Source organism: Uloborus diversus, chromosome 2 (genome assembly GCF_026930045.1).
Source record: "Uloborus diversus isolate 005 chromosome 2, Udiv.v.3.1, whole genome shotgun sequence".
Classification (NCBI taxonomy): Eukaryota; Metazoa; Arthropoda; class Arachnida; order Araneae; family Uloboridae; genus Uloborus; species Uloborus diversus.
Window position 1 is genome coordinate 57,298,177 of NC_072732.1, and position 26,682 is coordinate 57,324,858.

At 33.4% G+C, this 26,682-nt stretch overlaps 2 protein-coding genes across 2 annotated transcripts in view; one reads left to right on the forward strand and one right to left on the reverse strand.

Annotated features, from left to right (window-relative positions):
* The window catches only part of LOC129217057 (post-GPI attachment to proteins factor 3-like), a 36,306-nt gene extending 22,313 nt beyond the window's left edge, over positions 1-13,993 (reverse strand). Inside the window, exons 1-2 of the mRNA XM_054851302.1 lie at positions 13,825-13,993; positions 3,026-3,376 (exon numbers count right to left, since the gene is read on the reverse strand). Coding sequence (XP_054707277.1) covers positions 3,026-3,334 — 309 coding nt within the window. The 5' untranslated portion in view covers positions 3,335-3,376; positions 13,825-13,993. The remainder of the gene's footprint in view (positions 1-3,025; positions 3,377-13,824) is intronic.
* Positions 13,994-14,432: 439 nt separating this feature from the next.
* The window catches only part of LOC129217058 (lipase maturation factor 2-like), a 64,901-nt gene continuing 52,651 nt past the window's right edge, over positions 14,433-26,682 (forward strand). The window contains exons 1-3 of the mRNA XM_054851303.1: positions 14,433-14,608; positions 23,440-23,490; positions 26,452-26,660. Coding sequence (XP_054707278.1) covers positions 14,512-14,608; positions 23,440-23,490; positions 26,452-26,660 — 357 coding nt within the window. The 5' untranslated portion in view covers positions 14,433-14,511. The remainder of the gene's footprint in view (positions 14,609-23,439; positions 23,491-26,451; positions 26,661-26,682) is intronic.

Below are 26,682 nucleotides of genomic sequence, written 5' to 3' on the forward strand. Positions count from 1 at the left end.
AAATATTTTATTTATTATTTTACATACAAAGTTTTTCAAGGAAAACTATTTTGTATTTCCACTAGGGAGTAATTAACAACTTGTTGCATTATTTTTTTTATCAGGTGACTCTGCCCCCTGCTCGCTGACGCATACCAACCCCCGAAGATTGCTTCGCAACCTTATTTGATTCGCGAAGATTTAAATCGTCTGTCAGAAAGAAGCAGATTGAAAAACAAGTTACGAGTTCCGTTTCGAACAAATTGAAAATTTTCCTTTCTCACCCATAGAAAATAAGAGTTTAAGAGAGGAGATAATTTTTTGAACATAATCCCACTCCTACCCGAAAATATAAAAATAATTTGATAGAAATATGCATAAATGGGATGATATTTCAAAAAAAAAAAAAAATCGCTTTGAACAGCATTTACCCTCGTTCCAAACTAACTTGAACCAACTTGCACAGTTATAGGTGTTGGTGCTAAAGGGGCTCCTGAGCATTGCCAAACCGCAGTTTTGTACGCTTGAAAAACTGCTTTTAAGTTCGTGGTCTGTGGTAATACATTTTGCTCTTTAGCTCCGGACTGGGCATAGGACTTTTTGCTTAAATAGAAACCCTTATACCTGCTGTTCTAATTTATTGATAAAATTGTTACAAGCTTTATTTGATGCAGAAAAAATCTTTTTGGAACAACATGAAATATTAAGGGATGTGAGAAATCTTTCATCCCTTTAAAGGCAATTTATGTGAAATTTTAGCTTAAAAAATACAATAAAAAAGAAAAAACTAATTAGAAAATTGAAGTAAACAACCCCAGGTTAAAATCCTTGGGGCACGAAGTAATTTTGTACAAAATTTTAAGACTGTAGGTGCTCTGAGGTCTCCTGGACGCAGGCCCACCACAGGCATCTTTTCAGAATTTCTTTGACGTTACTTTTTTAATAAATGTATCGAGATGCGAATTTAAAATTACTACTTCAAATGAAAACAATAAAACAGAAATGTTTTCAATCATTTATTTTTAAGTATTTATATTATACTACTGTGAAGAAATTTGTAAGAAAAACAACAGTATTCAACAATATGTCGCAAAAACGTGTGAAATAATTTCAACTCCGATGAAAAATTTAGTGGGCTATTTGTTTTTGTTTCTCACGTGAAATTAATTGAATATTGCTACTACTTAGTATATAAACTTTAATCCGACAACTTACAATAGCTCTAATCGAACAGATTATCTTATTTAAATATTATCTTGAAAATTTTATGTTCAACACATTTTAAATTGTCGCAATCTGTATAGTTAGAATTAATTATTAAAAAAGCTAATTTTTATAAAGGATGCACGTTCCCCAACTCTGGTATTTAGTATACATCTGAAAAACATTTTTTAGAAAAACAGATACCTAATGTGCTTGAAATCAAAACTCTTTCTACTAACCTCTTTTAAAAAACACAAACCTTAAACATATTAACATTACATGTTTTCACACACAGTAAGTTTCTTTTCAGGTTATTTCCATTTAAAGTACAACCTTATTTATCTGGACTAACTTGGACCGAAGGCAATTTGAATAAACAAAAATCCGGATAGTACGGATAATAAGCAGTAATTAATTCGCAATCTTTTATTAGCAGCGAAAAACGATTTTTTGCAGCAAAATTACACAGGATTCTAATTTGCAAATACTTGGTCATTAATAGTTCAGCTGCAGTGGTGTCAGGCTGACATTCCAAATACGTCACGTAATTCATTAGATGCCTATAATTTATTGCACGACTTATAGCAGTTGTGTATTTAATCAAAATAAGCGAATATTTGGCACATTTATAGTTTTGTTCTTACTGCAATCAATTTAGGAATTATCCTTTTAGTGAATATATTTTTTAACTCTACAAATTTGATCCGGATAAGCCGGAGGTCAGGATCAACGGGAGCCAGATAAACGAGTTTCTACTGTAAATATAAATATGCATCAAAAGTAGTAAAGCAAAATTTGAGAGGTGTAAAAAATAGTTGATTTCTAACACATTAATTGAAGTAGATGATTTAAGCATATTTAAAATATTGTGTGGGTGGCAAAAACATGTCGAAACTAAGTCTAAAATTTCTCATTTTAGCTAAATTTATCTCTAAATACCGTAGTATTTTCTAAAGAAAACTGGGCAGCAATTTAAATTGAATCTCCATTATTATAGTACGAGATTTTTCACCAAGAATGAGAAAAATTGTAAACTAAACTAGGCCAATGGAACAGTGTAACGTTTTTCCCTTAGGCCAGTGGAGTAGACAAGCTCTCATCATTGTAAATGAGAGGAAGACATCATGTTGGCAGCTTTTATGACGTTTAATTGTAGAAAAATGATATTTGAGCATTTCAGTTGTTTTGTACTTCGCATAGCTTTGTTTCTATATTCCTCCTCCGAGAGGCAGGTTCTTTAAATAAGATATAACCAAAGAACAGGTACTAGTCACTCTAAGAAAATACTTTCATGCTGTTTACTGCACCCTCCTCACTCTTTTTCGATCTACCTCTACCATTCTTTATCCACATTAAACCATGCAAGCTTTCTGCCTCGTCCGCACTGAGTTTTTTTTTTGGACTTCTAATAATTTTTTTTCTTTTTTTTTTTTTAAATTAATTTGAGCATTTACTTTGTCAGTTCAGCGCCCCTAAAATCTTGCGCCCTGGGCACAAGCCCTGTCTGCCCCCCTCTAGTTACGTCCCTATCTCCCCTTCCCCCCCCCCTTTTGCACGCCCCTGGCAGTTACTAGAATTAACCCGCTTTACTCCGAAAACAGATTTACTACAGACAAATATTATAAAGTATAAGTAATAGTATAAAGACAATTGGATACATTACAGCTGCTTAGGAAAACACACGTGCCTGTCATTTATGCATTACTATCACGGTTTTTTAACATATTCAATCAAAAATTATACAAAGGAAACTGCTGTCTAAAAGTTTATCAAGAGGAAAACAGAATTACACTTGCATTTAATAAAGTCTTTAGCAAAATAAATGATTAGTACTTCAACTTACTTTCCCATGAAATTGCGGTACAACTTGACCATTATGCTGAAATATTTTTACAGCATGCCACATACAATAATAATCGCATTCGTCCCAACATTCCCACTGCAGTAAAGTTAGATACCATGGTCGTGTTGCCTTGAAATAAGCCAAACTGGAAGTATTTGAGCAGTTTTTAATACCACACCAATGCATACAGCTTTGGAATAAATTTGATCTGTCTCCATAAGAACATGAAATTGGTACAATAATCCAACACAAAGCTATGAGTATTAGAATCTTCCTCCCTGGAATGATAAGGCTTGATTCCTCCAACATGCAAGAATATACCAGCTGTGTTAGAAAGTAAAAATATATTTCCTGAAAGAGATCATGCATGTTACTAAAAATTTAAATATTTTTTGCATCACAAATGAAATAAATGCTAGAGCATTGTTGAACAAATACATGAAATATAAAACTGATAATTTTTAAAAGAAAATTTAAACTTTTAAACAGTGTTAGAAATTAGTGCTGGTCCACTGGTCCCAGACCAGTGAAACTTGCCTCGGACCACCATTAGAAAAAAATCAGTGGTTCGTGGGACCACCAACCGCTGGCTATTTCTGATTACAATTGGCTAGAAAAAACTCAAAAGCATTAGTTTAGCCGATGTTTGGCAATTTATTATACCCTGAAACTAAACAAACTAACTAATAATGGTCAAATTAAATTCTCCACTTTTTGGTAGTCGATTTTAAGGGTTGCTTAATGAAATTGGTTTTCAAACTATACACTTCACTGTTTAAGACACCAGGTTTAAATGTTTTATTGCCAAACAAAAAATTTTAAATTTTGAAACATTAAGTAGGGTAAGTGCTCCAGTAATCGGCCAGAAAAACATAAAACTGCCTATAAATAAGATATGTATAACTCAAAATCGGATATGATGCATTCCCACATTCCTTCACTTGTCCCCAACTACCATCCAACAACAGTGAAGTTGTAAGTACGTTTTATAAAGTAGTAATGAGTTATTTAATTTTAAATGGTGTACCCATCATCCTAGTTTGCGATTCTGCTTATTTTTTTCTTAAGAAGACACTTCCTCTTTAAATGTTAAGTACCCTTATTCTTTTCAATCAGATGTAAATTTGCTTTTACTTATGTTTTAATGGAGAGTGTAACATTACGTTTCAATTGAAAAATAAACTACTTCCTTGACTCAATTATTTTTTATAGGGGTGGCCGACCATTGGGTACTGAATTTTTATGCATTTCCAATAGTCGGCTATGGCAGATTGACCACTGGTTCTATACCGTTTTGTTGATCTACCCAATAGTTAACTGTGTAACTAATATGGATTTTCTAATATCCATCAAATACTATTTGAAATAAAATATTGACTTAGCGGCAATTTAGCTGTTTTGAGAAAAAATTCCCTTTCTAACGTTATTTCTTCTAAAGAAAATGTTTAAACTTTCTGCCCAAACTTTTTTTGACAAAAAGGGGTTATTTTGTCATTGTATTGCCTCTAATGTTGATTTTAACTTAGAATTCTTGAAAACTGGTGTTGTAAATTCAGTTCGTCGTTGGGTTTAGAATAAAGGTTCTATTACTTTTAACATGCCATTACCAAATGGTGATTTATCGTCTTTCTTATCAAACCATCTTATGTTTATGGTTTGATTTTACTAAGGCTAATTATTTTAAATGTTGGTAACACTTTTTATTACTGCTTCCATAATGAAATATTTATTTCCTTGAGTTTTCTTCTCCAGGAAATCAAAATTTATTTCTTGTTTAAAATAATGCTGACTTAGCTTCAAAATTACTTTACGTAACTACTAATTTCATTTTAGTTCATTCATCGTTCACTAATATTCTTGTTGAAGGATGCATGATTATCTTCATGACACCCCAAATGTCTGAATTTTCAATTTACCTACATTCAAGCCCATCACTTGGCAATCAATGGGGGCAGAGGGGGGGGGGGCAATTGACCCCGCTGGATTTTGACAACATAATGCAATTAGGCATTTTTGCTTGTATTTTGATGCTTTTTTCCTTTAAAATGAGCTGAATTCATTGTCCCTCCCCCCTCCGCCAAAAAACTTTGAAAGCACAGATGAGCCTACATAATTCATCCGACTGCAGTTCGTTCACAACGAAGTACCATTGTTTTTTATGATAAATTTTGCTTTAGATTTGACCTTGATTGCTAATCTTTTAAGTAAAAGGATTTTTACTTTTTATTGTTTTGAGGTAGTGATGTGGATTGGGTAAATACCCAGCGGGTAGGTAAATATTTTTTGGGTATTTACCCAAGGCCTGGGTAAATACCCAAAAACTGGGTATTTTACAAAAAAATGCAAAATGTGAATGGGAAATATTTTTTAAAAATCTAAATATGAAATAATTGGTAAAACTGATGCATACATATGTATTACACAGTTTATAATATTTTTTATTGAAAGATTTGATGAAATTATGAAAGAAACATATGGTGAAACAAAGAATCTTTCTGTTCAATGTCATAATTGGAGAAGTATAAGCAATTCAATGATGAACTTCAAGATTTCAAAATCACAATCTTGGTTAGTCATATACAAAAGGAAAAAAAAAAAAAGGAGCATGAAGGATGTTTGGAAGAATAAACTGAAATAAAATGAAAATTAAGATTATGATGTTATTTATTTTTTTTATTGCTGTTTAAGTGATAACGTGGCAAACATAGAAACAGTTTTTACAGCAAAATAAAGTTAATAAGCAAAAAAAAAAATCAAATATTGTTTTTTGTTGCCTTGCTCCTTTGCATTTGCTCCTCGGTACTTTATGATGAAAATTTATTCAAACTATTTTTAATACACGCAAATAGTAATGTAGGATGGGAAAGTCAATATTTTTTTGGGTATTTATCCGAGGGCAGGGTAAATCCCCTAGTAATTGCGCATTTTGCAAAAAAAAAATAAGGTGGTATCAAAAGGTGATGATTTTCTTTTTAAAAAACATAAACCGTAATCTCCAAACACATTTTACTGAAAAAGGAATGATCAAGTATTTTTATGCTAATATTTATGTTGTACTGCATTTATTTTTAGTATTAAATTATTTTGTTCTTTAAATGAAAAAATTGTAAAACAGCTGTAACATCTCTATTTTTTCTCACACTATGCTTGAAATATAATAAAAAGAGAAAGTCAAAATATCAAAATGAAATAAACGAACTAATGACTGATACGTTATCTGCAGAATACACCTGAACACTTGAACTAGGTTTGGAGGAAATTTCTGTGAAAGATATAGGTAAATACAGGGCTCATAGCAAGCGGGGAAAAATATATAGGAGTTTAAAAAAATATATATAGGAGTTTGATAGCAAAATATATAGGAGTTTAAAAGGAAAAATATAGGAGTTTAAAAGGAAAAATATAGGAGTTTAAAAGGAAAATATAGGAGTTTAAAAGGAAAAATATAGGAGTTTTGTAGAAAAATATATAGGAATTTCAAAAAAGTGTAGCATATAATATGTTTGGAGCACTGTATAAAAAAACAGAGCACCAGTATCAATACAATTCTATTTTGCATGAGTCACAGATAAGAAAGCAAATGAATTTTTGTACCCACCGTCGCTAAAATGAATCATGTTTGTTTAAGAGAATTTTAAATCAATTAAGCAAAATTGTGCAAGCATTTTTCTTTTTTTTTTAACATGAAATTCTACATACAATTTCAGAGAACTTACGGGATATCATTATTAGAAGTATACCTCACACCCAAAATATCCATTCTCTGATTTGGCACCAAACTTTTATAACAATGGGTTTCATATTTAATCATTTAATAAGGAAATTGAATGAAATTTACTGTTTTTTGCCCATAACTTTTTTTCTAAAGAACAAATATGGTCAAACAAAGTAAGGGGACCTAAGTTGACCCATCCCCTATGCATTAAAAAAAGAATCATCAAAATCGGTTCACTAGGTGAGACGCTGTGAGTGGACAAAAAAAAAAAGCATACATACGGTATGAACTGATTACCGCCTCCATTTTGAAGTCGGTTAAAAAGTAGTAGAGACTAATTGTTCGGTTCTAGATGCTCTAAAGGAGCTGAAAGCAGCTGCCTTTGTATAAGCTACATTGCTTTGTAAAAACAGCGCAATCAAGCTATTTTGAAGAGAGTAAAAATAATATTGGGGACAGTGAAGCAGTGCTACAAGTAGATTTCGCAGAAAATTATCTTACAATTGCTCAAGATGAAATTCAAAGTGCCCACAGGGCTCAGCCAGAAAATACACTATTCACATGCTGCGTGTGGTTAAAAGATAACGTGATTCGCTCCATTGTAGTTGTTAGTGATGAACTACAGCATGACAAATGTGCTGTATGGGCCTATTTGAATGTTATTTTAACAAGTTTGAAAACAGAGTTTCATCTACTGCAAAAAGTAAAAATATTTTCTGATGGCTCATCAGCACAATTTAAAAACAAATATAATGCTTCAAACTTGTGCTTTTTTGAAGAAGATTTTAAATTGTCCTGCGAGTGGAACTTTCTCGCCACTTCACATGGAAAAGGGGCAGTTGATGCATTGGGGGGCTTATAAAGTCAAAAGTTTGGTGTATGATTAAATCGAGACAAGTAATCATAGATTCTGCTCTTGATTTTTTCAATTGTGCTGTCAAGATAAAAGGTATTACATCTTTTTACGTCACAGCTCAAAGGCAATGTTGTCATCAAGATGGGACAAATGTATCGCAATAGAAGGCATAAAATCGTTTCACCACTTTCAGGTGTGCGATTCTACAAATCTTTTAATAGGAAAGATTGCTAAGTCTACATTGAAAAAAAATAGCTGTCACTTCAACTCAAAAACAGTAGATCTTCCTCCTAGCAGGATCCTACAACCACCTGAGCTTACAATTGGTGATTTTGTTTTGGTTTCACTTACCACTACAGGCAGCAGTACGAAGCACTGCATAAATAAATTTTATTATGCTACTGTTTTGGACATTGACATCACGAAAGAAGAAGTAAGTTTAAAATATATGCAGGCTAGTGGATCCCATTGGATTTTGCCAGAAAAAGATCATTATATATTTCATCTGGAAAAATATCGGTAATTATTAAAAAAATTGCTCCACCAGCCCTTGTAACAAGTAGAGGCCAGTATAAGTTCTAAAACAATGGTACATATAGTTATAGGATTTAATTTCTTATAAAATGTAAGTATATATTAACTATTGTCAAGCTCACTATTTGTATGTGCTCTTCTGTTTGTGTGTACTCTTCTTTAAAAAGTTGCTCCACAAGCTCTTGTAACAAGTACAGGCTAGTGAAAGTTCTAAAACAGTTATATGTATGTTTATATAGGTGTTATTTCCAATAAAATTTAAGTATATGTTAAGTATTGTCCAGTTTAATAGTTGTACTGATCACTGGTCTTCAAAAATTTGCTTCTCAAATTCACAACTTGGCACACTGTCACAAATTCTGTCACACCTGTCACGCCAGAAAAAAAATTCCTACGAGGTAAAAAAATTTAATTGTACTATAAATCTTGTGTTTTAAGTTTCATCTGAATCTCATTCAATAGATAAAAAAATGCTACAGAAATGAAACATTAAATTCACAGGAAATTGTACAAATGCAAAGGTAAGTGAAAACTCATGTCCCGAAAACGTCACACCCGTCACAAAATTTAAAATATTGTTTTAAAAAAATTGAAAACTTCCACAGTTTCATTTTAGCTTAATTATTTAAGCAAATGCATAGGTTAACATCATTTAAAAGTTTGTTGGTGTTTACTAAGTTATTAATTGGGTAAAACTCGGATACAACTCTTAAAAATAGCGTCTCAACGTCACACCCGTCACAATGGAATTGCCCCTTAGCAATATCTTGCTCTGAGATCAAAGTTCTTGTGCCAATTTTCAAAGGTTGTTTGCAAGGCTATGTGTGCTTACCATTTAACGCAGGTAAAAATCTAAAGGCCTTTGGTCCGTCTTTTCGGTAGTCAATGCCCTCCAGAAACTTGCCAAAAGATGAGCGTTTTGCTCTTAGAATCTCTTTCTTCAAAATAGCTTGGCTTTTTCTTAAAGCAATACAATCCTCCATAAGGCCAGTAGATTCCGCTTCAGCTCTTGCTCTGTCTTTATCTTCTTTAAGGTCTTGAAGCTTATCATTCCAAAAAGGTTTTGCATTTTTAATATGACCCCTAGCGACACAAACATTGGCACACTCCAAAATTGTGAAAACAATCTGGTCAAGGGCCTTATCAATATTTTCATTCAAAGGACAGTTTCCTAAAAGAGAATCTGTTAACTCTGCATATTGCTTCCAGTTTGCCTTTTTTAAGTTCCAACGAGTAATTCTTGGGTCACCAGTCAGTTTTGGCTCAGTGATAATCACAGAAAGGATTTTATAACCAGCACCACCAGGGGCCTTAATAAGGTCGTGTTTTATCATAGATGTTAGGGTGTGAAGTGGTGTAAGTCACGAAACGCTGCTGGATGAACATTGGTCGTGCTGTCAAACTTTTTGTGTTGGAATTACATTTTAATGGTGATGACTTCCCTGAATATAAGTTGGAGAACCTAGGGCCCGTAAAAAAAATTGAATTTTGTATCATTTGACTCATTCTTATTTTTGCTTCAAACTTTCAATTCCTTAACCTTGCACCTGATTTTGAACATTTTTGCAATTAGAAGTATGCATCTTGGACAAACGGTTGCAAAAAAGGTCTTTATTGGTTAAAACGGAACACCCTGTATAATCTATGTACACACAAACCTGTTTTTGTGCGGTCTTTCTTTTTGTACAATTTTTTTGTGTGATTTTTTTTCCCGCGATATATGAAAATTTCAATCAGATTGGGACTCAATTGATGAAATTATTTATGAAACAGACAAAATGTTTTTTAAAATGAATGAAGTTATGTTTTTTAAAATGAATGAAGTTATCTTTAAAACGAACAATTTGTTTTTACGAGGTTCTTATCCACTGCACAAAAACAGGTTTGGGAGTATTAAATCAAGTGGTATAATTTTGTAGGGCTATCCGAAGTTTATATTAACTGATTTAAGTATCATTTTATGTTCCTCAGCATTAGTTTACCAACCATTGTTTTCATCATTTTATCTGTGTAAACATATAAGGGTCATTCTCCAGAAAACGTAACTTTTGAACGCAAATATTTTTCAATTTCGAAACCTTTTGTTTTCTATTTTTTTTTTCATTCTTACAAGAAATTGTTACTTTCTAGAAATAACCATAAACAATGGCCCAGCTAAGTTCCAATTATTTTACTCATAAATAAAAAAAATAAAAATCATAAATTTTCATATTATGACATACTATGTCAAGGGCGTAGCTAAGGGGGGGGTTTTGGGGACAAAACCCCCCCCGAAAAGTTAGTCTCAAAAAAAAAAGAGAAAAAGAAGAGAGAAGAGAAAGAAAAAAAAGAAGAAAAGGAAAAAAATCCAAGCGATTATACATATATATATATATATATATATATATATATATATATATATATATATATATATATATATATATATATAAAAGAAGTAACCCCCCCCGAAAGTCGGATCTAGCTACGCCACTGTACTATGTATATGTTCACATTACACAAATTGTGCTTAGTAGATTACTGGGAGTATACTCTCAGGAAAATTGATGGGAACATCACTGCTTTTAATTAAACAAGTTATTAAGCAACAAAAACAGTCGCACAAAGTGTATGACACGCCACAAAGGTTGTGAACCAACAATTTTCTAAAAAAATAAAAAAAAAATTAAAAAATTGTTGTCAGGTTTAAATAGATATATTTTTGATGACATTAAAAATCATCGTTAAATGAATTGTTCCCTAAAGTTTTTACTGTAAAAGCCGTGTGACAGAAAAGTTACACTTTTTGAAGAATGACCCATAAACATAACTGCAGGCCCACCCACTAATTTAAGGCACGAGCCGCCACTGGGTAGCACACTGAAAAATAACCATATGTTAAAATTTAAAATTTGTATGGGGTGAGGAGGGCGAACTTATAAATCCTGCCTGAGGGTGCACTAAAGTTCATGTATGCTACTACTGCCTCATGCTTTATTAGTTAAAGATAATAAAAAACTGTTTTCCAGTAAATGAACAGGGATTAATAGTTGTTGCCAGATTTTAATCATTTACCATATGATTTTTATTGGAAAAATTCCAATCCTGTCTCGCCACATCTTAGTAAGACTGAGATATTTTTCAACAAGAAAACTGAAAAAAAATGATGAAAAATAATTGTACCTGCTAAAATTTAGATTTTAATTATGGATATTGCCAGCAAGAATCATTTTAAAAATGTTTTTTAATACATTTGAGCAAAAAGAAAACATATAAAACATGTTAAGAATGCAAATTTGCAAGAAATTTCAAGGTTAGAAGAAATCCCTTTTCTTATTCAAAAAAAAAAAACGTGTTGGACGTCATCAAGAATTATAAGCTTTTCACTGCTTTTTACAGCATGAGTGCACCCCTTTTATTTTTTGCAAATTTTGTGCTTTTAAATATTGTTATTTGTTAGTAAAATGATTTGAAAAGTTACAAACAATGATTGTTAAAAGAGACATTCTGAGGTATAAATATTACAAGATATAAAGTGATGTAATGTAAGAATTAACAACGTCAAAAAAGCACAAATTGCAGATTACTGCAGACATGTTTTGGCGTTACAAGGAACGCCTTTTTCAATGCAAAAAGTAACGAGCTTCTTTTGTCGGATGTATTTTCATCCATAAGCTAATTACTTTTTGCATTGAAAAAGGCGTTCCTTGTAACGCCGAAACATGTGTCTGCAATAATCAGCAATTTGTGCTTTTTTGAAGTTATTTCTTACACTACTTTTTAGCAAAAAGGTATTTTTTTATCTTTTAAAGTGATGTGTTTTAATGTTGCAAGAAATATCTTTTTCAATGTGAAAAGTTATTAGTTTCTTTCAAATAATTTAAGAGTAGCTTAGAGTGAAAGACATATCAAGTTTTCCTTTACTCAGGGCCATCCAAAGGGGGGGGGCACCGCCCCAGGTGCCATGAAATGATTGGACGCCCCAAGGCGCTCCCTCATTCCTGTACCACAGATGCACAGTCATAGACACACAAAATAAAAAATCATTGCAATGATTCTCTATTTTTTCCAAGGGCATGAAAATATTCCTCTCTATCTCCAAAACATTCATTTCCTTTGTATCATTCAAGCAGATACAATTCCTCAGAAAATAACTGCTTAGAATCAAACAAAAGACACATCTCTTATGTCTAGCTCCCTCGAAATTTCTTGGAAATCTGCCCGTGTTCTGTGACGTAACCGGAAAAAGTTTTAGTGGGCAAGCAAAAAGCAAAAAAAAAATTTCTTCTTGATCTGATAAAAAAGGAGGGTGGGGGGCGATCGAAATTTTTAAACTTTTAGTTTCAAAAACGCATTTTTATACTTTCTTTGCTATGCTTTCTTCTCAGATGCTATGGGAGGGGGGGGGGGGGGGGGTAGGGAGATAGAAAGGTCTCAGTGGAAAATTCTAGAAATTGAAGCCTTAAAAACATGATTGTATGCCATGTTTATTGACGTTAAGGAAAGGAAGGGAGCTCAGAGACCGTTTCTGATTGATTTTTGCAAAAAATAGATTGAAATCAATTCTTTGTCAACCCTGCAAATTTTCGAAATTTAAGTTGCAAAAACGCAACTTTAAACTGTGAAGATTTTATGGAAAGGAGGGTCTGAAGCATTTCCCAGGAATTTTTTTCAAAATTATGGTCCAAAAACTTAAGCAATGTTTTACATTCAAGGGCTATACCACTTATATTTTTTGTAAGCGTCGTTTAAAAACCCATTGCTTGTGACATTAAAGATAGGCGGTAAGGGAACCCTTGCCCGAATATTTTGTTAAACTTAAAATACAATTGTAAGGCCATATTTTGTAATATTAGGGCCAACACTTTTTAGAAATTAAAGCTCCAAAAACGCAATTCTGAACGATTTTTGATGTTGTTGAGTATTAGGGGACTTTCCCCTAAAACTTACAAATATTTGATCGAAAGAATGACACCTTTGTTTTTAACATATATGAAAACTGGTATTAAGTTTGCACAAGTAAAACCAAAAAACTCTTGAAAAGAATGATTGGATGAGTCCAGACCGAAATTAAATTTTGATGTAATTTATTTTGATAAATACATTTATCAGCAAATAATTTATTCGTGTTCTTAGCTTCATCAATATGAGTAACTAATTCAGTTTTAATTGTTTGTTTTTATCTCGTGGGATAACATTTTACTGGATACATATTTGGATTTTTAACACAACAGATTCAGTGTTTTGTGTTTAATTTGTATTATGCATAGCCCTCGGATTGTTCTGTTCAGATAAGATTAATTATACGCCTTCAAATATTGTCACTTTTTTATCAGGGGTTTCATACTCTAACATTAAATTTGTGTTATGTTAATAGTAAAAAACCAAATATTTCGGGGCACACCTCCTCCCTTCCTCAGAATTCGCTACTGCCTGTCATAAGAATTATGGGAATAGGAAACCAAAAACCAACTAAATGAATCATACTTCTGTGATTATATCAATAAGACACGCCTATTCACTGATTGAGACAAATGTAGGAAGAAAGAAATCCATAAAAAATCTAGAAAAACCAAAAAATAATTGGAAACATTCGATGCAGTATTTTCTAAACAACAGAATAAGTATAAACAGAGAAATGTTTTTTAACTGTGCAAAATTATTTTTCTTTTCAACTGAGCAGACGAAAAATGTTACTCTGACAAAAAAGAAACTTACAAATTTTGGCGTAATTTCAGCAAATGAAATCTTGAAGTATTAAATTTTAACACAAAAATGCAGTTTTTTTAAAACTGAAATAACATGTAAAACCGCGCTTAATCAACAAAAATAAATTTCACCATCAACATCGACAGTGAACCGACCGACAATATTGCTTTTACTGCACTGCCCGCATGTTTACTGTTTTTAGAAGACAACTTTACCTGACGTTTGGCGAGATTTCTCTTCTGCCAGGGTACAATGACCGCGTGATCAGTTCAGTTCAGCCAATAAGAACGCTGTATTTTCTTCTCATGTAAAATAGTCAGGCTATTTAACCAGGTGGTTGCCGGCTCAATTAGCTGCAGTTAAAAACGAAACTCGTGACCGCAGTTACAATAAATAATTAAATATTGTATTTTATTTGCTAATGTTAGTAAAAATATCACCAAAGATTGCTATTGTGAATTTAGAGCATTGATTAGTTTCATTAAAGATAGTTTCTGCACAGTGAAATTTAATACGAAACATGAAACTCGGGAACCGCCAAACACGTCAACACGAAACTTGATGGGGGTTTTAAATGCTGTGGCATCAATTTCAAGAAAATTCCGGTGAAAGGCTTCTTCTGGAGATTTACGTGTTTTCATGTGTTTGAAATTTTGAAATACATTTGCTTTCCTTCGTTAAAGTTACTTTATTGTAATGATGAAGGAAATAAAATTAACTAGAAATTTCTTTTTATGGTGCATGTCTGTCATATATTTGTCGGCGTTTAGTTCTTTATATGTCCAAATTCCTGGTGAGTTTTTTCAAACTTAAAACTCTTTCACAAATGTTTGAGAAGAACATAAATTAAAAATTAAGTCACTTAAAATTGTTCGAATAACAATGTGATGCAGACTTTTTCGGGGTTAAAGTTCCCAAAAGGGAACGAAAAGGGAGAGAAAGGTTATAAAATGAAGTACATTACGAAAAGTTATCATCCATCAGCTAATTTTTTTACATTGAAAAGACGTTCATTTTAACCCCGAGATATTTCTGCAACTTTGACTTCTATTTGTGCTTTCTAACGTTTTTATAACCTTCTTAACTTATTACTTGATGGGAACATTTTGTCTGGCATATCAGGGGTCTGTCCAGGATTTTTCACAGGGTCCGTTTTTTGTGAAAAATCAAATAATTTTGTGAAAAATGAATTAATTTTGTGAAAAAATCAAAAAATTTTGCAAAAAAAAAAAAAAAAAAAAAAATTGTTAAAACGAAATTTTAGAATTTATAGACGGCACAAACTGCATCAAAAAAACTTAAAGTTGAGTGTTTTCCCCTTCTACGTCGAGAAAATCATTCTGGATTTTTTTTTATGATATTTGGTGGGGGGGGGGGGAATCGCTCTTTCAAGTATCGATATTTATCTACCATTCTACATTATGTTAAATTATACTAGATATATTTCTGTACAATACTTAAATAGTTTTAACAAAAATATAAATAAATAAAATAAAATTCAGAATAGGGTTCAGCATTCAACTTTTTGACCCAAGACACTCTTAAAAAGCACAGAATTTCGTTTAAAACTTATAAATTCCATGATTTTAACAAAAATAAAAAGATATTTCAATTGTTTACCTCTTAACAAAGCGTAATAATCATTAAAAAATCGAAAAATCGGATTCCCATAGCGGATGCAAAGATATCGCAATTCTCAAAGTGAAGGCATCAAAAGTATAAAAACGGCTTGTAAAAGAAATATTTTTGATAAAATTATTTTTAAATTGCGTTTCAGAGTCCTATGATAAACATATTAATATCTGTGGACACAGTTGACCCAAAAAATAAAATAAAATAAAACCATCTATTTAGCATTTTAATTTTTGACTCATAACAGAAAATGGAATTTTGCTTTAAAAACTTGAAATGAGAGTTCTAATAGAAATAAAGAGACTTTTCATTTATTTGAATCCTAATAAAGCGAAGTTAGCTTGAAAAAAGAACAAAATATGATTCTCATATCGGATGTTAAAAGATTGCATTTTTCAAAATGTAAACATCTAAAAAAAAACGGTAATTAAAAGAGTTTATTTAAAGTTAATCATCCTTGTGTTAGCATCGAAAAATCAAAACCCATATAATTTTCTCCCAAAATAACAATTAAACATCGCACTGCACCTTAAAAAAGCAAATATTGACAAGCTGGCAAAATGATGAGAATATTTTCTAATCAAGTCATTATAAAGGTCGCCAGACACTAAGTGGTGATAATTTTGAAGTTGGTAACACTATCTGAAGCGATCATATTTTTTCCTCACCCTTACTATCCCTTTGCAGTTCTAAGTTCATTTCGCAGATATATATTATTATGTGTATTTATTAAATCATGAGCGGAGAAAAGTGCTTACCAATGCCTTTTCAGAAAAGTTTACAAAAACACCGCTGCTAATTAGCTGTGATAAAACAAACAACCATTATATTTATTTGGCGATAGCAATTATTTTGTATAAGCTGATCCCTCTAATTTGACGTAAAAAAAGGTTCCAAAAATTATCGGTTTATACACAGAAATATGCGTTATTTTGCTTTCAGATTTGCTTTTTCAATGAACAATTTGACAGATCGGATCTTGTTTATCAGAATTTTGTGAAGGGTCCGTTTTGTTTGATCGGGATTTTGTGAAAGGTCCGTTTTGTTTGATCGGGATTTTGTGAAAGGTCCGTTTTGGTTGATCGGATTTTTGTGAAGGGTCCGTTAACGGACCCAAATATCCCCTGGCCAGACCCCTGCATATAATTGTTCACTATTTTGAGCCTTAGATAGCACAGTAAAGGGCATCAAACTTGGAGTTGGCGAATCCTGGGTAGAGAGCTAAATATCCAATTAAAGAACATATACGGAACGGAATACGCGCTTATTAAATCTATGGCTAGTCACAAATAGTTACTATAAATGCAAGGTTCTTGGAGATGGAGAGTTACCCTCACCTTCAGAACTATGACTAAATTGTGGATATGTCACCTCAAGGCCAAAAATGAAACTGCAGTCCTTATTGTTGAATGGAGGATCTTGCTTTGGTTGGATCCCAAAGGCCTCAATTTTACTGAAATTTTGAAAATTTTACTGTTCTGGAAAGTTTATTTGTTCTCCAAATGTTCTTGAAAAGGAAAATATTTTTTTCCAAAAACTTTTTGAAAGTACAAATTTTGAAATTGGGTTCATGCCTTGCATTATATTTTTATTCGTATGATTGAATTGTGTAGCAAAGCTTTTTTTCAGAACAAGTAGGTACAACTTATTTATTCCAAGTATTGGTATGCTTCAGAGCATATTTTAAGGAAATTTGACTGTGTGGGCAACTCCAACTTTCTCGGAAGGGGGGGGGGGTTGTAAATGTGCAGTTTATGTTAGTTGAATAATCGTCGAAAAAGAGTTGGGGTGTGAAAATTGGAATTAGGGAAATTATTGCTAATGGTCGTTTTGTTCGATAGGAAAAGAGTAAAGAACCATTCATTAGAACCATTTGAATCTAGTTTCTTTTTCTTAGGTTCACCGAAAAAGGCATCTTTAATAGAAATTTGCTGCTGTGATTTTCTTTTAGCACTCTCACTTGTATACTCTATTGAATGCAACTGCAACACAGAATATAATAGAGAGCGTAAAAACCAATGCTTCAAATGACCACGTACTACAAGCTTTGTACAGGACACATGGGGCCGGTGTCATCTAAAAAAATGGCTACGGAAGATTACGCTACGTTAATCCATAAAACTCTGTTTATGTTTTACGTGTTGCCATCTATGAGCTTTGCAGTGCAAGACATCGTTGTTTAATACTTTTATTTATTTTAAAAACTTTTGCTTGTGGGAATGGTTAGGGGTCACGTTTCCATTTTTTTACAGAAAAATTAAAAATATATAAAAACACATAACCGATGGAAAAATTTAGGAAAATGTAGGTGGGCAATTTTGTTTGACTGTGGGGCCAATTTTATTTGACTGTGTGGGCAATTGCCCTAAAAAATCCCATTAAAATTTGTCCTGGTATGCTTAGCAGGGGTGCCCCCCCCCCCTCCCAAAGGGTTAAGGACAATGGCGGATCCAAGGAGGGGGTTATAGCCCTCCCCCTTGAGATCCGAACATACACTAAATAAAATCGAAATTTCAGAGACGTTTAATATTGCTGTGTACATTTGCGAATTAAAATATGCATCAGTCCGTATATGCATTTGTCGTTAGTCCTAGATGTATACTTCCAATTGCAAAAATGTTCAAAATCAGATGCAGAATTAAGGTATTGAAAGTTAGAAGTAAAAAAAAGGGTCGAAAAATAAAAAATTTAACTTTTTAAAGGGGCCCCAGGTCTTCTAATATTTAGAAAAATTAACTCCATTAGAAACCTATCACCGACACAAAAAACTTGACACTTGTGCGATCAAAACTCAAGGAGATATTCCAATTTAAAATTTTAAGGGATCATACAGAAGATGAGATTGGAACTTATCGCCCTTTCAGAGGAATGTCAGGTTTTCAAAGTAAATAAAATAAGTATTTATATTTTTCTTTGCTATCCAAAAATAAATGCAAATGTTATGCCATGATACGGAAAAGCATACTTCAAAACCTCGCGCAAAATGAAAGATCACACTATATGCACTCATATAATTTTAAACCCTTGTTAACCGCTATAGTTTCCCCCAAAAGGTATTATTGATGCAGGGGTCTGGCCAGAGGATATTTGGGTCCGTTAACGGACCCTTCACAAAAATCCGATCAACCAAAACGGACCTTTCACAAAATCCCGATCAAACAAAACGGACCTTTCACAAAATCCCGATCAAACAAAACGGACCTTTCACAAAATCCCGATCAAACAAAACGGACCTTTCACAAAATCCCGATCAAACAAAACGGACCCTTCACAAAATTCTGATAAACAAGATCGGATCTGTCACAAATTGTTTATTGAAAGAGCAAATCTGAAAGCAAAATAATGCATATTTCTGTGTATAAACCGATAATTTTTGGAACCTTTTTTTAAGTCAAATTAGAGGGATCAGCTTATACAAAATCGGCTAATTTTGAAAAAAAAAAATCGGCACTCTTGCGATGCTCCTGCAAGCGATAAATAATTGCTACTGCCAAGTAAATATAATGGTTGTTTGTTTTATCACAGCTAATTAGCAGCGGTGTTGTTGTAAACTTTTTTGAAAAGGCATTGGTAAGCACTTTTCTCCGCTCATGATTTAATAAACAATAATAATATATATCTGCGAAATGAACTTAGAACTGCAAAGGGATAGTAAGGGTGAGGAAAAAATATGATCGCTTCAGATAGGGTTACCAACTTTAAAACTATCACCACTTAGCGTCTGGCGTTGAACCTTTATAATGACTTGATTAGAAAATATTCTCATCATTTTGTTGGCTTGTCAATATTTGCGTTTTTACGGTGCGGGTGCGATGTTTAATTGTTATTTTGGGAGAAAATTATATGGGTTTTGATTTTTCGATGCTAACAAGGATGATGAACTTTAAATTAACTCTTTTAATTACCGTTTTTTTTTTCTTAAGATGTCTACATTTTGAAAAACGCAATCTTTTAACATCCGATATGAGAATCACATTTTGTTCTTTTTTCAAGCTAACTTCGCTTTATTAGGATTCAAATAAATGAAAAGTCTCTTTATTTCTGTTATTTATTTATTTATTTTTTTATTTTATTTTATTTTTTTTTTTTTTTGGTCAACTGTGTCCACAGATATTAATGATATGTTATCATAGGACTCTAAAATGCAATTTAAAATAATTTTTATCAAAAATATTTCTTTTACAAGCCGTTTTTATACTTTTGATGCCTTCACTTTGAGAATTGCGATCTCTGCATCCGCTATGGGAATCCGATTTTTCGAATTTTTGATGATTATTACGCTTTGTTAAGAGGTAAACAATTGCAATATCTTTTTAATTTTGTTAAAATCACGGAATTTATAAGTTTTAAACGAAATTCTGTGCTTTTTAAGAGTGTCTTGGGTCAAGTTGAATGCTGAACCCTATTCTGAATTTTGTTTTATTTATTTATATTTTTGTTACAATTATTTTAAATACTGTACAGAAATATATCTAGTATAATTTAACATAATGCAGAATGGTAGATAAATATTGATATTTGAAAGAGCGATGCCCCCCACCCCTTCCGAAAAATAGCAGAAAAAAAATCCAGAATGATTTTCTCGTCATAGAAGAGGAAAACACTCAACTTTAAGTTTAATTGATGCAGTTTGTGCCATCTCTAAATTCTAAAATTTCGTTTTAACAATTTTTTTTTTTTTTTTGCGAAATTTTTTGATTTTTCACAAAAAACGGACCCTGTGAAAAATCCTGGACAGACCCCTGTGATGGCGTGTATAAAGTGGTGTAAGTCAGAAAATGCTGCGTTGTTTCATAGCTCGGTGAATATTGGTTGTACTAATGTCAAACGTTTTCTGTTGGAATTATTTTTCAATGGAGATTACTTCTCTAAATATTACTTAGGGGACCTAGGGCCCATATAAAAAGTTAAATTTTGTATGTTTTAACTCATTTTTATTTTCGCTTCAAACTTTTAATATCTTAACTCTGCATCTGATTTTGAACATTTTTGCAACTTTAAGTATACATCTAGGACTAACAGTTGCGAAAATAAAGGTCTTGCAGGTTAAGACGGAACACCCTGTATAGCAGCATGTTAATGGAAAGGGGCTAGGAGACTGTAGCCAGGGGTCAGCACAGATAGCTTTAAGGGGTTCGGAGAATCCTCAAACCTTTTTTCTTCACATGCAACCTAAAAATTACTTCTTGAAAGAGGTTTCGGGAGGGAAGGTGGCCGATAGAGTCGAGAAGAGGCAGAGGGTCCTCTTTCCTCTATCTTTCCCAAACCTAAACCTTAAGTCACACCCTTAGGTAGGACATCAATTCTGAAAAAACTCGGAATAAAGACCTGACATCACTTTTGTGACGTTAAGCAAGAGATCCCTCTAACGTTGTCGAAGAAGGCGTAAAGTCGAGTTTTTTTCAATCTTTAGGGTCATAAAACTTCCATAGATAGCACGTGAACTTTTTCTGTTTCTGAAACAAAACCGCCTCCAAGGACAGCCTTTTGAAGACTTGATGCTAAAATATTTCCGTAGAGAGCCTCCAAAAATTCCCATTTTCTAAACTTAACCAATCATCCACTAAAATTGCGTCTTTCAGATTTCACTGACGAAGCTTTTCAAGAGAGGGTCTCCAAACCCTCTTCATTTCCCAAACGTCCCCAGTTACAGCCTAAATTGGAGTGTTCAATGTCAGAAGACTTCCGAGGGAGAGTGGCTTAGTAATGTAAATTCTCCAGAAGTTGCGTAAAACTCTTAAAGACTCAAATTTTGAAAAATTTTCAAAGTAAATCACCAAAGAATTCCTCTCTTAACATCCCCAAAGATAGTTTATAATCGTGATTTCCCGAGTTCTACAGAAAAAAACTTTCCAACCACCAAAAAACCAAAAAAAAAAGTTGGTTTGGTTTTAAAAAACCATGCCCGCATCTACAAATTTTGAGCCCATCTGCACCAAAATATCTAGGGCCCCTCCCCAGAGGCCAGCAGTGTATATTTGCAATGTTACGAAGTCTTAATGCTAGTTTTTTTCAATTTTTTAGGCCGTTGGGCCCCTTAAGGACGTACCCCGCACCACGGGGCCTGCGGGTACGTAGATCCGGGTCTGCTTTGGGCCATCACAGATAGCATAAAATTGCGTTTTTAACCTTTTATTTGTGCAAATTTCTGGAAAGAGCATTCGATTCCCTAATATCTCTAAAGGAAAGCTTGAAATTGGACTATAGTAAGGGAAAATACTCGGGAAGCAACCTCAACCCCATCTCACCTAACTTTACCACCAAAACGTTCCGAAAATTGCATTTTTGGCATCAATTTTTTTATTTTCTATGGGAGGGTCCTGACCCCTTCACGCAGCCGCTACTTTTTGCTACCTTTCTCTAGCAATAGCTGGGGCTGCTATATGTTTATACCCTAGCTTGTATCTTTGTTTTTTCGAAAGGGAGCCATACCATGTTTGCACACCTCTTTCTGTTATGCGAATGTATTTTATCTACCAATGTCATAATCTACTCAGCTTTATAAGAGATTATTGCCTGAGCTAATTTTAGCTACTCCAGACTCATGAGCATAAAGCTAGAGTGCAGCTGCAATCTCTGGATGCTGTAACCGACACTTTTGGTGTTTGCTTTCAGTTCTGTCTTAGCTCTGGCCATGGGGCAGTAATTTGTAGTTTTATATCCAGCTGAGGTGCATATAGTGTTTTCAGACCTTTAAAATGTTCGCGAAATTAGTTATATTCTTTAGTACACTATATAAATTTATTTCAAGTAAAACGTATAATAAAGTCCTAAATTTTTCGGGAGAGGGGACGCCTTGTAGAGAAAATTTCCAATTGTTTAAATAAGGGTGTATGTCCCTCTTTGAGCGATGCCCCCCCCCCTCCCCCAAGATTGAGAGTATCCCCAAAAACGAGGATAAAAATCCTCTAAAAAGGTGACTCCCTATTTGGACCGAGGTTAGCATCCTCTTTCCTCGTGTTCTACATCCGCCACTGGGTAAAAATACATCCCCACTAAATTGCAGAAACCCCACCCCCAAAAAGCAAAAGCTGCTCCCCCCTACTTGTGCACCCCTGTGCTTAGTAACAAGTCGCAATATGCAGTTCCAATTATGCCACTAAAAAGTTTTCTGCAGATTTTGTTTTTAGTATTCCACTAATATTTAGTTTTTTTCCCTTCTTAGTTTAATATGGTGCTCTATTCTAAAAGTTTTTTTTTGCTTAAAATAGTTTATTCTTTTCCTTAACCAGTCTTGCATAATATAGGCGAACGGCATTCGCAGAAAATTTTTGGCTCTGCAGAAATTTTTTTTCAAACTGCTAACGTTGATTTAAAGAAAAATATTATTTTTTTTAAGGGAATTTTTAAGAAAATCCCAGAGTTTATTTCTGTTAAAGCCTTTCTCCAAAAGCCTTTTAAAGCAGATGTGTAAAAAAAATGGTTTTGGCAGTTTTCTACACTTGATGAAACCTGTAAGTTGACCACTTGCGGTGCAGTACTTAAGTGGTCAACTTAGACAGGTGGTCAACTTACAAAGGGTTTGTTATATGATTCTCAGCCAAATTTGGTGCATATTGGTGGTCAACATAGACAGGTAATCAACTTACAAGGGTGGTCAACTTTACAGGTTTTACTGTAGCCTATATGTTATTGTATAAAAAAAAATTAAATTATTTAAAGCACTTTTTTTTTTTTTGTCTCTTTCATATTTGAATATGAATTTAATTTTTTATTCAAGGGTGAGTTAGGCAAAATAATTATTTGCAGAATATTTTCCAGTTAGGATTTGCGTTCACAGAAAGCTTTTCATTTTATCTAAGTCTGTCCCTAACTAAGAAATAGTCTGCAAAACTTCTTAAGGTATTTGGATTGTCGTTTCTGCTACTGGGCTATTGATAGATATTTGAAATTATGATAAATATAATTCTATCTCTTCTTAGTTCTTATTCTTGATTCAAAAGCTTTTAATGAAGTGAATTAAAAATTATTAATGATTCAAATTTCTTTTAGGTCTTTTTGGGGACAGTGGTATTTTGCCTGCTCGAGCCATAATATCAATTGGTAAGTTGTTTTAGGGCATTATGTCAATTTATTTAACTTTTATGTTCATGGTTCCAAAAAAGGGGGGAGGGGGGAATGGATTCAAAAGGTCTCCATTAAAAAAGTGAAAATAATAGTAATTCGGTTTTTTAGAAAATTTGAAGTGTTAAAAAATATTGCTTTCTAATGTAGAAATGCAGTGAAATCCAGTTACAATGAACTTCTAGAGACCTCAAATTTTATACTTTAGAATGAAACCCCATTGTAATGGGATTTCATTGAATGTAATGAAATTCAAGCAATGTATTGGGGGCATTCCACGGTATTTTTGACATTTATGTAGAGTCCGTAACGTGACCTTTTTTGCCATAACTTTTTAATTTACTGTTTGATTAGCATATTATTTTATTTTGATCTTTTCCTACCAACACACCAGCTCAATATTAAAATAATTTGCAAATCAAACGGTAAATTAAAAGTTATGGCAAAAAAAAAGGTCACGTTACGGACTCTACATAATGTCAAAAATACCGTGGAATGCCTCATTGACAAGTAAATCAGGAATGAAAACTGATTTCACTGAAACAGATATTAGTATGTTTTAAGAGGATTGCACTGTGTGTTAATTTAGTTCATGTAGTTAAATCAGAAACAGAACCCGACTATGATTTTGGAAGACACTGGGGATGCAATTTATTTGGTGCCCCCCCTTCCCCAGTACTTATTCTATACTAGTGGCACCCACATGGCTTTGCCCGTAGTAGAAAATTAAAAGGTCTTTTGGTTCGTCTGTATATTTACAAATAATGTATGATGACATGAAATACATCGCCAGCTCAATCATTTTCAGCCGAGGACATGCATTTGAAGGATGTCAAAAAGAGCTCCCATTAAAATTTAGAACCTGACTTTATTTCACACAAAATATAAGTTCTTCCTCTCTACAGCATCGTTTCATGAAGACATTTTTTTAAAAACAAAGTTATCAAAAAGTCTGTAATACAACATAACTGAAACGCATATACTTGAAGAAGAAATGATGAAGACTGGTTATGAGAAGCTTTCATAGAATCACCTCAGTCTCATTTCAGCAGCCTGCACATTACAGCAAAACATATGGTGCTCTGGACTTCTCGTCTTTCTTTCTTTTTTTTTTTTTTTTGAGCCACATGGGGGGTACCCCTTGTGACCCTGTGCACAGGCCCTCTGATTATATTCATTACAAAAAAATAGAAGTGTTATACAGAGTAGAGTGCAGGAACTTTCTTTTTTAAATTTGGTGCACAAAAAAGTGTGGAGCATCACAGAGTGGTGGGGAGAGGCTCAACGAAAAGATCTGAATGGGAAATATTGTTACATCATGCTTTCAGTTGCCAACATGCTTTGGTCGAGACAGCATCACGCTTTTATGTGGAGGCACATTTTGTTAACACCCGCTCATTTGGAATGGGGACTTAAACTGGCCTGCACGCTCGCCTGATTTAGCCCCCTGTCATTATTTTCTGTGAGGTTATCTGAAGTCGCGGGTTTATAACGATCGTCTACAAACCCTGGAGGACCTGAAGAACCGCATCCAAGCCGAAACAAGCCAATATACCGGTTGACATGCTTCAAATAGTTGATCAAAACTTCCGATTTCGACTGAGTCAGTGTATTGACAATGGAGGGCAACACTTACAAGATATTGTTTTCCAAACAGTATAGCATTATCTCCCATAATGCGTGACAGGAAAAAGATCAAAAAAAAAAAAATTTTTTAGATTTGTAAAAAAGTTTTATTTTCCCAAAAGGAAGTTTCTGCACCCCACCCTGTAGTATATAACAATTACACATAATATAAAATATCGTCAAACTTTGCCCATTGCAGTAAGCCGTAAATATCGGCTAAACTTGTAATGGTTTTGTAATTTGCGAAAGAGATTAAAATTTTAAGGGGATTTTTTTCAGACTTAATATTTACTTCTTGCTATAGTGCAATATGAAAATTTTCAACTTTAAGTGCCAATTAAAACTTTGCCCGCAGATTTGGTGCCCCCCCCCCCCAGATGTTGGTTTCCTGGGCCCCGTGCCTCATGTGCCCATGCCTTATCTGGCCCTGATCAGAAATCTTTAAAATAAAGTCTTTTAGAAGTGGGCTGAAATAAAAATCGTCACATATTTGAATCAGGCAAGCAATAGTAACCTTCCCCCAGTGTAAAGCAGAAGTTATGACTTGTTCTTTTAACGTTACTAGACTAGTGATTGATAGGCTTCAGATTTAGACTATTATTTCAGACTTGGGAGTCTTAATATATATAGCCTGGATCAAAAGAAGGCCAGAGTGGACATGATTCAGTTGTTTAAATTTATCAAAATGAAAGGTATTAATAGGTTAAATTTTTGCTTGCAAAACAGAATGAGGGGTCATTATGTTAAGCTATTCAAATCTTAGGCTAATCTAGAAATTAAAAAAAATATATTACTTTAGTGAGGGCCTTAAAGCCAGCCCTGATCTTTATTGGGGGCTAACAAACTGACTAGGACCAACCAGCCTAGCTGGGCACAGAGCCTCTTGCTGACTGTCATATTTGTTAAAAACTTTGTCAGATGTCTTTACATCTAATAACTTGCATCTTTTTGCATTGAAAAAGTATTATTTTTATGTACCTTATTCATGTGATTAATATACTTTCTCTGAACTGGCTTTGAGAACTCCAGTAAAAACAAATTTGTATCATTTTTCAGAATTTGACCTCAGTAAAAACTTTTAGCGGCCACCTTTCTTTACGACCAAATTTTTGTGGTACAAGCTTTTTTGGTCCATGGACCAAGGTTAGAATAACGCCTAGTAGCAGCTGCCGAGTGGCTTTGTCCATTCCATTTTTCTGGAAAATCTGCTGTTTCTATTTTTTCTCCCAAGAATAAAAAATGGGTATTGGATTTTTCTGCATCTAGTAACTATAGTTCCAATCTAATTTTTGCCTTTTGTTAACTTAAATGCAGAAGCTGAAGCTGATATTGTTCATGAAAAGGCAAAAGAAATTCCAACACTACTATGGTTAGCTCCAGCATTGGGTATAGATGTGCCTCTGATGATGGACCTCATTGCACTTCTTGGAATCATTGTAGCATTTGGTTGCATGGTATGGGGTCGCATGAGAGATATGACAAACTTTACGCTGTTATGGATGCTCTATTTTTCTCTGTTTCAGGTTAGTATTTTTATAAAATGTC